The sequence below is a fragment of the Balaenoptera ricei genome, chromosome 21 (genome assembly GCF_028023285.1).
Source record: "Balaenoptera ricei isolate mBalRic1 chromosome 21, mBalRic1.hap2, whole genome shotgun sequence".
NCBI classification, from domain to species: Eukaryota; Metazoa; Chordata; class Mammalia; order Artiodactyla; family Balaenopteridae; genus Balaenoptera; species Balaenoptera ricei.
This window is the reverse complement of record NC_082659.1, coordinates 31507436-31522033: the sequence shown is the minus strand read 5'-3', so window position 1 is coordinate 31522033 and position 14598 is coordinate 31507436. Positions and strand designations below refer to the sequence as shown.

At 36.5% G+C, this 14598-nt stretch overlaps 1 protein-coding gene across 1 annotated transcript in view; it reads left to right on the top strand.

Moving 5' to 3' along the window:
• LOC132356533 (disintegrin and metalloproteinase domain-containing protein 5-like) overlaps positions 1-14598 on the top strand; it is a 152673-nt gene that overhangs the window by 92066 nt on the left and 46009 nt on the right. Inside the window, exons 15-16 of the mRNA XM_059909383.1 lie at positions 7907-7997; positions 8626-8845. Of these exons, the coding sequence (XP_059765366.1) occupies positions 7907-7997; positions 8626-8845 (311 nt within the window). The remainder of the gene's footprint in view (positions 1-7906; positions 7998-8625; positions 8846-14598) is intronic.

The window sequence follows — 14598 nt, the reverse complement described above, 5'->3', positions numbered from 1 at the left end:
TTTTATTTTTGGCTGCGTTAGATCTTCGTTGCTGCCTGCGGGCTTTCTTTAGTTGCGGCGAGTGGGGACTACTCTTCGTTGTGGTGCACGGGCTTCTCATTGTGGTGGCTTCTCTTGTTGCAGAGCACGGGCTCTAGGTGCACGGGCTTCAGTAGTTGTGGCCTGCAGGCTCTAGAGTGCAGGCTCAGTAGTTGTGGTGCATGGGCTTAGTTGCTCCACAGCACGTGGGATCTTCCGGGGCCAGGGCTCGAACCCATGTCCCCTGCATTGACAGGCAGATTCTTAACCACTCCACCACCAGAGAAGCCCATCATTTCAATTATTGTATTCTTCATCTCTCTTTTGTTGTTCTTTATATTTTCTAACTCTTTGTTAAAAACTTCTGACTTCTCACTTTGTACATCCATTCCCATCCCAAGTTCTTTTATCATCTTTACGATCATTACTCTGAACTCTTTCTTGGGTAGGTTGCCTATCTTCACTTCACTTAGTTCTTCTTCTGGGGTTTTATCTTGCTCGTTCATCTGAAATATGTTCCTCTGCTGCCTCATTTTGTTTAAGTTGCTATTGTATTTTTGTCTATGTGGTAGGTTAGTTACATTTCTTGACCTTGGAAAAGTGGACTTCTGTAGGAGATGTCTTATGTGTCTTAGCAGTGCACACCCCTTTTGATACCCAAGCCATATGCTCTACGGATTTGCCCTAAGAGAACTGTGTGGGCCCTTCTTTTGTGGTGGAATGACGATGTGGTTGGTGTGGTAAGCTTGGTTGGCCCCTGGTCTGGTTGATTGCCAGGCCCTGCCTTTTGTGAAGGCACTCAGCTGCTGGGTGGTAGGGCCGGGTTACAAGGCGGCTGACTGCAGAACCCCAGGGAGCTCTGGATCTAGCGCTGGATCGCTGGTGGACAGAGTCAGGGTCCAGAACACTCCAGGGATGTTTTCCCCCATTGGTGGGTGAAGCCGTGTCCTGGGGTTAATGTGCTGGATTACCAGCAGGCAGAGTTAGGTCCTGGAGTCTGGCTTCAGGACCCACAGTTCCCAGAGCTGGTGTCAGATTGCTGGTGGGGGTGGTCGATTTCTGATACAGTTGGGTATGGCATCTGGGGTGTCTTGAAGCTTGTTGTTGGGCTGCTAGTGGGCAGCGCCATGGCACAGCTGGTCCCAGGGTAGGGTCTGGCCTGCCATGCACAGGCTGTATCCACAGGCTGTGGGACTGTGGTTTTCTTGCGTTTGGTGCCTGCCCTCTGGTGGGTGAGACTGGTCTAGAGACTAGTGCAGGTTTCCTGGAAGGCAGGGCCAGTGCCTGCCTACTGTTGTGTGGAGCTTGGTCTTGGCCCTCTCATAGGCAGGGCCATGTCTAGTGGCCTGTCTAGAGTTGCTGTGGGTTCGGGAATATTTTGGTAGCCTGTCTGCTGATAGATGGGGCTGTGTTCCCACCCAGTTTGTTGTTTGGCCTGAGGCATCCCAGCACTGGTTGCCTACAGGTGTTTGATGGGGCCAGGTTTTGGCACGAATGAGATAAACAGAGTATCCCAAGATGGTGACTACCAGCAGCAGTGTCCACATGGTAGTATGCTCCCAAATATGCCTGCTGCCAGTGTCTGTGTCCCCAGGATGATCTGTAGCTACCCCTGGCTGTCTGGGAGACTATCCAAGACCAGCAGGTAGATCTCTCCCAGGCTCCTATCAAATTAGTGCTCTTGCCCTGTGTCCTGATGTGCGTGAGCTTTTCTGTATGCTCTTTAAGAGTGAAGGCTCTATTTCTGCCAGTCCTTTGGGATTTCTGAAATTAAGCCCCACTGGCCTTCAGAGACAAATGCTTTGGGGGCTTGTCTTCCTGGTGTAGGACCCCTGGCTGGGGAGCCCAGTGTGGGGCTCAGAACTCTCACTCCTGTGGGAGAACCTCTGCACTCTAATTATTCTTCAGTTTGTGGGTTGCCCACCCAGGGGTATGGGATTTGATTATATCAGGAGTCTTCCCCTCCTACCCATCTTGTTGTGGTTCCTTCTTATGTCTTTAGTTGTAGAAGATCTTTTCTGGTAGGTTCTGGTCTTTTTCATCAATGGTTGTTCTCAGATAGTTGTGATTTTGGTGTACTCATGAGAGGAGGTGAGCTCAGGGTCTTTTTACTCTGCCATCTCCTCTCCTTAATTGAAGGGCAGTTTTCCCCTGTATAGTATTATTTGTTGGTAGTTTTTATCTTTCAGCACTTTGAGTATATCATCCCACCACCTTCTGGCCTGTAAGGTTTCTCATGAAAAATCCACTCATCGTCTTATGGGGGTTTCCTTTTATGTGACAAATCACCTTTTTTTCTACTTTCAATATCCTCTCTTTGTCTCTGAATTTTGAGAATTTGATTGTAATGTGTCTTGGTATGGATTTCTTTGGGTTCAACTTATTTGAATTTCTTTGGCCTTCCTTGTTCTGAACATCTACTTCCTTTCTCCACTTTGGAAAATGTTTAGCCTTTATTTCTTTGAATATACTTTCTGATCCTTTCCTTCTCTATTCTTCTTCCAGAACCCCCATAATGTATATATTAGTGCCTTTGGTGGTGTCCCATAAGTCCCTTAAGCTTTCTTCACTTGCTTTCATTCTTTTGTCTTGTTTGCTCTTCTTACTACATAATTTTCAATGACCTGTATTCGGGTTTGTTGATGCTTTCTTCTGCTTGATCTAGTCTGTTGTTGAACCCCTCTAGTGCATTTTTTTCCGTTCAGTTTGTACAAGTGGTACTTGGGGCTCTGGACAAATGGATCTACTCTTTCCCTTTCAAGGGGGAAATTGAGAGCTGGGATTATTCATCCACTCACCCTTTGGTGAGCAGGGGGGAGTACCCTTGGTGTCAAATATGCCAAGATGCTGTCCTTGTTGTCTCCCAGACAGCTAGATTGTCCAGACCCATCAGAGCTCCCAGAAGTTGAAAAGCAGATTCCAGATCTATGGAAAGCCTCCTTGGAAATATATGGGTGCTGGACCTGCAAACAAATTCCTTCTCTCTTCTGGGTGAAGCTGAGAGCTTCCTGCTTGTAAGCACTGCACTAGGGCAGGTTTCTGGCAAGAGGGTTCCTGAATCTCCCTACTGACTCCAGTGGTTTTGCTTTCTCCCAGAGAAGATGAGACTTTCATTTATTTTCAGGTTCATCACAAAGGGATTTTATTTATGAATTGTTGCTGAATCAGTGTATTTGTGAGAGGGCTTTCTTCTAGTGCTTCCTACACCACTGTGTTGCTGGTGTCTTTCTCCCTTGGGAATCTCCCCCCACCAATGTTATTGAGATATAATTGACATATAACACTGTGTAAGTTTAAAGTGTAAAAATTGTTGCTATGATACATTTAAACATTGCAAAAATGATTCTCACCATTGCATTAGCTGACACCTCCATCCTGTCACATAATTACCATTTCCTTTTTGTGGTGAAAACTTTAAAGATTTACTCTCTTTGCAGCTTTCAAGTATATGACACAGTATTCTTAGCTGTAATCACCATGCTGTACATTAGGTTCACAGAACTTGCTAATATTATAACTGGAAGTTTGTACCCTTCAACCAATATCTCCCTATTTCCACTACTTGGAGCCCATGATAACCACCACATTACTCTCTTTCTCTGAATCTGGCTTTTTGGATTCCACATATAAGTGATATCATACAATATTTGCCTTTCTTGATCTGATTTATTTCACTTATAATGCCATCAAGATTCATCCAGGTTGTCTCAAATGGCAGGAATTCCTACTTTTCATGGCTGAATAATATTCCGTTATACATATATATTTTATTTACAGTCATCCATTGCTGAAGACTTAAATTGTTTATATATTTTGGATATTGTGAATAAAGCTGCAATGAACATGGAAGTGCAGATATCTCTTTGAGATCCTTATTTCAATTTCTTTTGATGTGTACCCAGAAGTGGGTTTGCTGCATCATGTGGTAGTTCTATTTTTAAGATTTTGAGGAATCTCCATACTGTTTTCCATAGTGGCTGCACTAATTCAAATTCCCCCTAACAGTGTACAAGTTTTCCCTTTTCTCAACATCCTTGTCAACACTTGTTATCTTTTATCTTTTTGATAATAGCAAAAGTAAAAGGTGTGATGTGATGTCTCACTGTGATATTGATTTTAATTTTCCTGGTCATTCATAATGTTGAGCACCTTTTCATGTACTTATTGGTCATTTGCATGTCTTCTATGGAAAATGTCTGTTCAAATCCTTTGTGCATTTTCGAATCTTTGTTGTTGTTGTTATGGAGTTGTAAGAGTTCTCTATATGCTTTGGATATGAATGCCTTATCACATATATGATTTTCAAATATTCTCCCCTTCTGTAGGTTTCTTTTTATTTTATTACTTGTTTCTTTTGCTATGCAGTAGCTTTTTAGTTTGATGTAGTCTCACTTATTTTTGCTTTTGTTGCTTCTGCTTTTGGTGTCACATTCAGGAAATTGCTGCTGCCAAGATAAATGTCAAGGAGCTCTTTCCCTGTTTCCTTCTAGGAGTTTTACTGTTTCATGTCTTATGTTTGAGTCTTTAATCCAGTTCAAGTTCATTTTTCTGAGTGGTGTAAGATAGAGGTCCAATTGCATTCTTCTGCATGTGGTTATGCAGTTTTCCCAACAGCATTGAGTAGACTCTCCTTTCCCTATTGAGTTTCTTGGCTCCCTTGTCAAATATTAGTGGACTGTGTGTAGGGGATTATTTATGGGCTCTCAACTATGTTCCATTGTTCTATGTGTCTATTTTTGTGGCAATACCATATTGTTTTGATTACTATAACTTTTAGTGTAATTTGAAATCAAGAAGTGTGAAGCCCCTGGCTTCTTTTTTTTCTTTCTCAGGATTGCTTTGGCTATATGGGGTCTTTTATGGCTCCACAAAAATGATAGGATCGTTTTTTCTATTTCTGTTGAAAAATGCCATTGGAATTTTGATAGGGATTGCATTGAATCTATAGACAGCTTTGCGTAATACAGACGTTTAAATAATATTAATTCTTCCAATACATGATAATGGGGTATATTCCCATGTGTTTGTGTCTTCTTCAATTTCTTTCATCAAAGCCTTGTTTTCAGTGGACAGATATTTCACCTCCTTGGTTAAATTTATTCCTAAGTATTTTATTCTTTCAAATCCTTTTGTAAATTGGGTTGGTTTCTTTGTTTCTTTTTCTTTTTCAAATGTTTAGTTATTAGTGGGCAGAAATGCAACTGTCTCATATATGTTAATTTTGTATCCTGTAACTTAAACAAATTTGTTTATTCTAAGAATTTTTTGTAGAGTCTTAGGATTTTCTGTATATACGATCATATCATCTGCAAACAAGGGCAATTTTATTTCTTCCTTTCTGATTTGGATGCTTTTTTTTTTTTGTCTTTCCGAATTGCTCTAGCTATGACTTCCAGTGCTATATTGAGTAGGGCTGGTGAGAATGGGCCCCGTTGTCTTTTTCCTGATCATGGAAGAAAAGTTTTCAACCTTTCACCACTGAGTATGACATTGGCTGTGAGTTTGTCATATATGGCCTTTGTTGTGTTGCAGTATGTTCCTTCCAGTCCCAATTTGTTGAGAGTTTTTATCATAAGAGGATGTTGTATTATGTCAAATCCCTTTTATTTATTGAGATGATCATATAATTTTATCTTTCGTTCTGTTAATGTGGCATATCACATTTATTGATTTCCATTCGTTGAACCAACCTTGCATCCCAGAGATAAATCCCACTTGATCATGGTGAATTATTATTTTAATGTGATGTTGAATTTGGTTTGCTAATATTTCTGAGAAATTTAGCATCTGTATTTATTGGGGTTATTGGGTTATTGGTCTGTAATTTTCTTGTAGTATCCTTACGCTTTGGTTTTGGTAGCAGGATAATGCTGGCCCCATAAATTGAGTTTGCAGGTGTTTCCTTCCTTCAATCTTTTGGAGGAGTTTGAGAAGGATGGACATTCATTCTTCTTTAAGTGTTTGATATTCACCTGTGAAACCATCTGGTCCTGGGCTTTTCTGTGTTGGAAGTTTTTTGAATCTCCTTATTTGTAATTAGTCTGTTCAGATTTTCTATTTCTTCGTGTTTCAGTCTTGGTAGTTTGTATGTATTTGATGATTTTATCCATTTTTTCTAGATTGTCCAGTTTGTTGGTTTATAATTGTTGATAGTAGTCTCTCAGGATCCTTTGTACTCTGTGGTACCAGTTGTAATATTTTCTCTTTAAATTCTCTTATTTATTTGAGCCCTCTCTTTTTTCTGACTTAGTCTAGCTAAAGTTTTATCAAATCTCTTTCTTTTCAAAAAACTAGCTCTTCATTTCTTTGTTTCTATTATTTTCTGGTCTCTATTTCATTTATTTCTGCTCTGATGTTTGTTATTTCCTTCCTTCTGCTAACATTCGCCTTAGTTTGTTATTTTTCTAGTTGCTTGTTAAGTAAAGTGAGGTTCTTTATTTGAGATCTTTATTTTTTCTTAATGTACCATTTGTTGTTGTAAGCTTTCTTCTTAGAACTGCTTTTGTAGCATCCCAGAGATTTTCATATGTTATATTTTTGTTTGTTTTAAGATATTTCTTGATTTCTTGTTTGATTTCTTCTTTGACCCACTGGTTGTGCAGGGGCATATTGTTTAATATCCACATATTTGTTAATTTTCCAGCTTTACTTCTGTTATTGATTTCTAGTTTTATACCTTTGTGGGTCAGAAAATATAATTACTATGATGTCAGTCTTCTTAAATTTGCTAAGCCTTGTTTTGTGACCTAACACTACTCTATACTGGAGAATGTACCATGTGTGCTTGAGAAGAATGTGAATTCTGCTGCTGTTGGATGGAATATTCTGAATATGTTTGTCAGATCCCTTTGGTTTAATGTATGGTTCATGTCCAACGTTTATTTGTTGATTTTCTGTCTGAATGAACTATCCATTGTTGAAAGTGGTGTGTTGAGTTCCCCTACTATTATTGTATTTTTGTCCATTTCTCCCTTCATATCTGTTAGTATTTGCTTAATATAGTTAGGTGCTCCATTGTTGAGTGCATATATATTTATGATTGTTATATCTTCTTGATGAATTGACCTCTTTATCATTACATAATGACCATCTTGGTCTCTTGTTTCTATTTTTGCCTGAAGTCTATTTTGTCTGATGTAAATATAGCTACCTTTACTCTCTTTTGGCTTCCACTTGCATGGAATATATTTTACCATGTCTTACTTTTGACATTCTGTGTATCCTTAAAACTCTACTGAGTCTCTTGTAGGCCGCATAATAGGGTCTTTTTTTTTTTCTGTCCAGCCACCGTATGCCTTTTGACTGGAGAATTCAGTTCATTAATGTTTAAAGAATTACCGGTACTTAACAGTCAACTAGTGCCATCTTATTTGTTGTTTTCTGGGTGTTTTGTGTTTTGTAACTCTATTTTTCTTTTATTCTTTTCTTTTTACCTTCTTTTGTAAATTAATTATTTTCTATGGTGGTATACTTTCATTCCCTTCTGTTTATCTTTTCTGTATCTACTTTAAGTGTTTGCTTTGTGGTTACCACGAGGCTCACATAAAACATATGTATGTCATGTTTACATATGTATATATGTGTATATATATATATATAGAGAGAGAGAGAGAGAAAGAGAGAGAGAGAGCGCTGATAATTTATCTTTGATCACATTAAAAACTCTATCCTTTGATGAAAGTGGGGTGTTAAAGCCCTGCACTATTATTGTGTAATGCTGCTCTTTGTGTACTTAATCTTGATCTATCCCCAGCAACTTTTTAATGCGAGGTAATTATAAACCTTCCTAGGGATAACATTATAATTTCCAGACTGAGTCTATTGTTTCTATCATGATGATTGGAATTGTGTGTTGTAATTTACTTACTTAAGTTTTTATTTCTTTTAGCATCTAGAGGTGCTCCATTTGCCTGTTTTGATGAAATAAATTCAAGAGGAGATAAATTTGGAAACTGTGGCCGAAACTATTGTAATTACCCGTATGTATTTAGAAAATTATAATTTTGTTTGGAACGTAGGTTGTATATTGCTAAGATTCTGGAACATATTATGTACAAGCTAAGATGCCATTTTATAACAAGTTTTCTCTGTTTCATGATCTGAGCTGAACAATATTACCTATTTCCTACAAACAACATGTGTTCAGTACCTATAATGTTAGAATAATGACCATAAACATCACCTGTGTTTATTGATGGGATGAGGTAGGCATTGTGTTAGGTCCTTTATATTCATTATATATTTATGCTATATATTATAAATATATATTTATATACATCAAATATTTGTAGTTAGATTTATTTATCCCATTGTACTAATGAAAAAAATCAAAGACCAATGATCATTTGCTCAAATTTCAGAAGCTAGTATAGAACAGATCATGGCTGTCAGATTGCAAAAATGATTAATTTTTCTCTTGCTATATTTCTGCACAAAACAAAAAGAGCCACATCATACATGAGTCAGTGTGCTCAAAAAAATTTACTTAGAGAAAATTTTTGAAATATGGATTTAAGTTAGTAAAATACTTAAAAAATTTAGCTATATCAGCAATCTACATTATTTCTGTAAATAATAAGAAACTTTTCTTCTTCGTTATGCTTCTAGCAATATGTTATGTGGAAAATTAGTTTGTACCTGGCCTCACAAAACTTTAGTAACACGCACAAATTTATCTGTGATTTATACACATGTACGAGATGACATGTGTACATCAACATTTCTAAACACAGAGAAGACACCTAGAGATACACTGACCACAGTTGAAAAACCTGAAGACAGAGATCAAACATTTGTAGAAGATGGCACTATGTGTGGTCCTGAAATGGTAATTATAACTAAAAATTTTAAGTGTTTTAAAAATTATTTTTTATGCTTATACTCATTTTGCCAATATACCAACCAATGCATTTTAAAACAGCCTTATTGAGGTATCATTTGCCATAAAATTCACCCATGGTAAGTGTACAATTCATTGCTTTTGATTAATTTATAGAGTTGCACAACCATCACCACATTCAGTTTTAGACCATGCTATTGCCCCCCAGATTTCCCTGTTGCCCATATTGAACACCCCACCCCTAAGCAACACCCCTATTATTAACATCTAACAACAGTATGGTACATTTGCTATAATCTATGAAGCAATGTTGATACATTATTTTTAACTGAATTCCATGCTTCATTCAGATTTCCTTGGCTTTTACCTAGTGTCCTTTTGCAGGATTCCACTCAGAATACCACAGGACATTTATTAAATGTGTGTCCTTAAGCTCCTCTTGACAATTTCTCAAAATTTCCTTGTTTTTGATGGCCTTGACACTTTGGAGTAGAACTGGTTGATATTCTGTAGAATGTCCCTCAATTTGGATTTGTGTAATGTTTTTCTTGTGATTAGATTGGGTTTATGTGTTCTTGGGAGGAAAATGCACAGGTAAAGTGCCCTTTCATCATATCAAGTATATGTGCATGTTGACGTTAACCTTGATTACCTGGCTGAGGTAATGTTTCCAGATTTCTCACTGTAAAATTACTCTTTTTCCCCTCTTTCCATATTGCACTTTATTGAAAAAAGTCACTATGTATATACCAGACTTAAAAAGTAGGAAGTTATGCTCCATCTTATTGAGGGCTCGGGATCTATATACGTTTTTTATTGAGGTATACTTGATTTATGATATTATAAAAGTTTCAGGTATGCAACAGAGTGATTCAACATTTTTATAGATTATACTCTAAAGTTATTATAAAATATTGGTTATAGTCCCTTTGCTGTACAATATATACTTGTAGTTTATTTATTTTATATATATTCTTAATCACTTGTGCCTCTCTTTCCCCTCCCCACTTCCCTATCCCCACTGGTAACCACTAGTTTGTTTTCTATACCTGTTTCTGTTTTGTTATGTTCACTCATTTCATATTTTAGATTCCATATATGTGATAATATATAGTATTTGTCTTTCTCTTTCTGACTTATTTCATTAAGCGTAATACCCTCAAGGTCCATCCATGTTGTCACAAAAGGCAAAATTTCATTTGTATTTATGGCTGAGTAATACTCTATTGTATATATATACCACATCTTCTTTATCCATTCATCTGTTGATGGACACTTAGGTTACTTCCATATCTTGGCTATTATAAATAATGCTGCTATGAACATTGGGTGCATATATCTTTTTGAATTAATGTTTTCATTTTCTTTGGATATATATTTAGGTATGGAATTGATGGATCACATGGTAATTCTATTTTTAGTTTTTTGAAGAACCGCCATACTGTTTTCCACAGTGGCTATAGCAAAATACATTCCCCAACAGTGCACTATGGTTTCCTTTTCTCCACACCCTCTCCAGCATTTATTATTTGTAGACTTTTGATGATAAATATTTGATAGGTGTGAGGTGATAATCTCATTGTGGTTTTGATTTGCATTTCTCTGATCATTAACAATTTTTTACATTTATTTTTTAATTTTAATTTTATTGGAGTATAGTTGATTTACAATGTTGTGTTAATTTCAGGTGTACAGCAAATTGATTCAGTTATACATGTACATATACTCATTCTTTTCTTAGATTCTCTTCTTGTATAGGTTTTCCCAGAATATTGAGTAGAGTTCCCTGTGCTACACTGCAGATCCTTGCTGGTTTTCTATCATATATATAGTAGTGTGTGTATATTTATCCCAAGCTCCTGACTTATCCCTCCCCCCCATGTTTCCCCTTTGGTAACCATAACTTTGGTTTTGATACCTGTAAGTCTGTTTCTGTTTTGTAAATAAGAATTTGTTTCATTTTAAAAATTAGACGTGTGTGATATCATATGATAGTTATCTTTCTCTGTCTGACTTAGTTCACTTAATATGGAAATTCTCTAGGTCCATCCATGTTGCTGCAGATGGCATTGTTTCATTCCTTTTTATGGCTGAGTAATAGTCCATTTTATATATGTACTACATCTTCTTTATCCCTTTTTCTCTAGATGGACATTTAGGTTGCATCCAAATCTTGGCTATCGTAAACAGTGCTGCAATGAACATTGGGGTACATGTATCCTTTCGGATTATGGTTTCTCTGGATATATGCCCAGGAATGGGATTGCTGGATCATATAGTTCTACTTTTCGTTTTGTAAGTAACCTGCATACTGTTCTCCACAGTGGTTGTACCAATTTACGTTCCCACCAACAGTGTAGGAGGGTTCCCTTTTCTCCACACCATCTCCAGAATTTATTGTTTGTAGACTTTTTGTTGATGGCCATTCTGACTGGTGTGAGGTGATACCTTTTGTAGTTTTGATTTGCATTTCTCTGATAATTAGTGATGTTGAGCATCTTTTCATGTGCTTTTTGGCCATCTGTATGTTTTCTTTGGAGAAACGTCTATTTAGATCTTCTGTCCATTTTTTATTGGGTTGTTTGCTTTTTTGACATACAGCTGCATGAGGTGTTTGTATATTTTGGAGATTAATCCCTCGTTGGTAGCTTTGTTTGTAAATATTTTCTCCCATTCTGTGGGTTGTCTTTTCATTTTGTTTATGGTTTCCTTTGCAGTGCACAAGCATTTAAGTTTAATTAGGTCCCATTTGTTTATTTTTGTTTTTATTTCCATTACTCTAGGAGAGGGCTCAAAAAATATTTTGCTCTGATTTATGTCAAAGAGTGTTCTGCCTATGTTTTCCTCTAAGAGTTTTATAGTATCTGGTCTTATATTTAGGACTTTAATCCATTTTGAGTTTATTTTTGTGTATGATGTTAAAGAATGTTCTAATTTCATTCTTTTACATGTAGCTGTCCAGTTTTACCAACACCACTAATTGAAAAGACTGTCTTTTTTCCATTGTATATTCTTGCCTCATTTGTCATAGATTAATTGACCATAGGTGTGTGGGTGTATTTCTAGACTAAAGGAGACAGCAGAGAAAAATGTTCCAGACAAAGGAGCAAGATAAAACCCCACAAGAACAACTAAATGAAGTGGAGATAGACAAACTACCTGAAAAAGAATTCAGAGTAATGATAGTAAAGATGATCCAGGATCTCAGAAAAAGAATGGAGGGACAGACCAAGAAATTACAAGAGATGTTTAACAAAAAGGTAGAAGATTTAAAGAACAGATGAACAATACAATAATTGACATGAATAATACAATAAGTGAAATGAAAAATACACTAGAAGGAATCAATAGCAGAGTAACTGAGGCAGAAAAACGAATAAGGAAGACAGAATGGTAGAAATCACTGCTTCAAGACAGAATAAAGAAAAAAGAATGAAAAGAAATGAGGGCAGTCTAAGAGACCTCTGACACAACATTAAATGCACCAACATTTGCATTAAAGGGGTCCCAGGAGGAGAAGAGAGAGAGAAACGGCCTGAGAATATTTTTGAAGAGATTATAGCCCAAAATTCTCTAACATGAGGAAGGAAACAGTCACTCAAGTCCAGGAAATGCAGAGACTCCCATACAAGAGAAACTCAAGGATTAACACACTGAGACACATATTAATGAAACAAATAAAAATTAAAGACAAGAAAAAATATTAAAAGCCACAAGGGAAAATCAACAAATAACACACAAGGGAACCCTGATAAGGCTATCAGCTGATTTTTCAGCAGAAACTCTGCAGGCCAGAAGGGAATGGCTCTGCATATTTTAAATGATGAAAGGGAAAAGCCTACAACCAAGAATACACTACCCAACAAGGCTCTCATTCAGATTTGATGGAAAAATCAAAAGCTTTCCAGACAAGCAAAAGCTAAGAGAATTCAGCACCACCAAACCAGCATTACAAAAAATCCTAAAGGAAATTCTCTAGGCAGAAAAGAAAAGGCCACAACAAGAAAAGAGAATATTATGAATGGAAAAGCTCACTATTAAAGGCAAACATAAAGTAAAGGTAGGAATTCATCCACACACAAATATGATATCAAAACAAGCAATTGTGAGAAGAGAAGAGTACAAATACAGGATATTGGAAATGCATTTGAAACTAAGAGATCAACAACTTGAAACAGTCTGGTATACATATAGACTGCTATATCGAAACCTCATGGGAACCACACAACAAAAATCTACAATAGATACACAGACAAAAAAGAAAAAGCAATCTAAGCACATCACTAAAGATACACATCAAATCACAACATGAGAGCAAAAGACAAAGGGAGAAAAAAGACCCCCCAAAAAAATCCAAAATAGTTAAAAAATGGCAATAAACACATACATATCAATAATTACCTTAAATGTAAATGTATTAAATACTCCAATCAAAAGACCTAGAATGGCTGAATAGATATAAAAACAAGACCTATATATGTGCTGTCTACAAGAGACCCACTTCAGATCTAAGGACACATACAGACTGAAAGTGAGGGGATGGAAAAAGATAATCCATGGAAATGGAAATCAAAAGAAAGCTGGTGTAGCAATATTCATACCAGACGAAATAGATTTTAAAATACAGAATGTTACAAGAGGCAAAGCAGGGACAGTACATAATGATCAAGGGATAAATCCAAGAAGAAGATATAACAATTGTAAATATACATGCAGCCAACATAGGAGCACCTCAATATATAAGGCAAATGCTAACAGCCATAAAAGGAGAAATTGACAATAATACAAAGATAGTGGGGGATTTTAACACCCCACTTTCATCAATGGACAGATCATCCAGACAGAAAACCAATAAAGACACAGGCCTTAAATGACACATAGACCAAAGGGACTTAATTGATATTTATAGGACATTCCATTTGAAAGCAACAGAATACACTTTCTTCTCAAGTGCTCATGGAACATTCTCCAGGATAGACCATACCTTGGGTCACAAAGCAAACCTCAGTAAATTTAAGAAAATTGAAATCATATCAAGCATCGTTTCCGACCACAATGCTATGAGACTAGATATCAATTACAGGAAAAAAAACTGTAAAAAATACAAACACATGGAGGCTAAACAATATGCTACTAAATAACCAAGAGATCACTGAAGAAATCAAAGAGGAAATCAAAAAATACCTAGAGACAAATTACAATGAAAACATGATGATCCAAAACCTATGGGATGCAGCAAAAGCAGTTCTAAGAGGGAAGTTTATAGCAATACAAACCTACCTCAAGAAACAAGAAAAATCTCAAATAAACAATCTAACCTTACACCTAAAGGAATTAGAGAAAGAAGAAAAAACAAAACCCAAAGTTAGTAGAAGGAAAGAAATCATAAAGATCAGAGCAGAAATAAATGAAATAGAGACAAAGAAAAAAATAGCTAAGATCAATGAAACTACAAGTTGGTTCTTTGAGAAGTTAAACAAAATTGATAAACCTTTAGCCAGACTCATCAAGAAAAAAAAGCAGAGGACTCAAGTCAATAAAATTAAAATTGAAAAAGGACAAGTTACAACTGATGATTATGAATTTTCAGCATCTTTTTATGTGCCTGTTTGCCTTCTGTATGTCTTCCTGGGAAAAATGTCTATTTAGGTCTTCTGTTCATTTTTTAATTGAGTAGTTTGGGTTTTTGATACTGAGTTGTATGAGCTGTTTATATATTTTGCATATTAATCCCTTGTTGG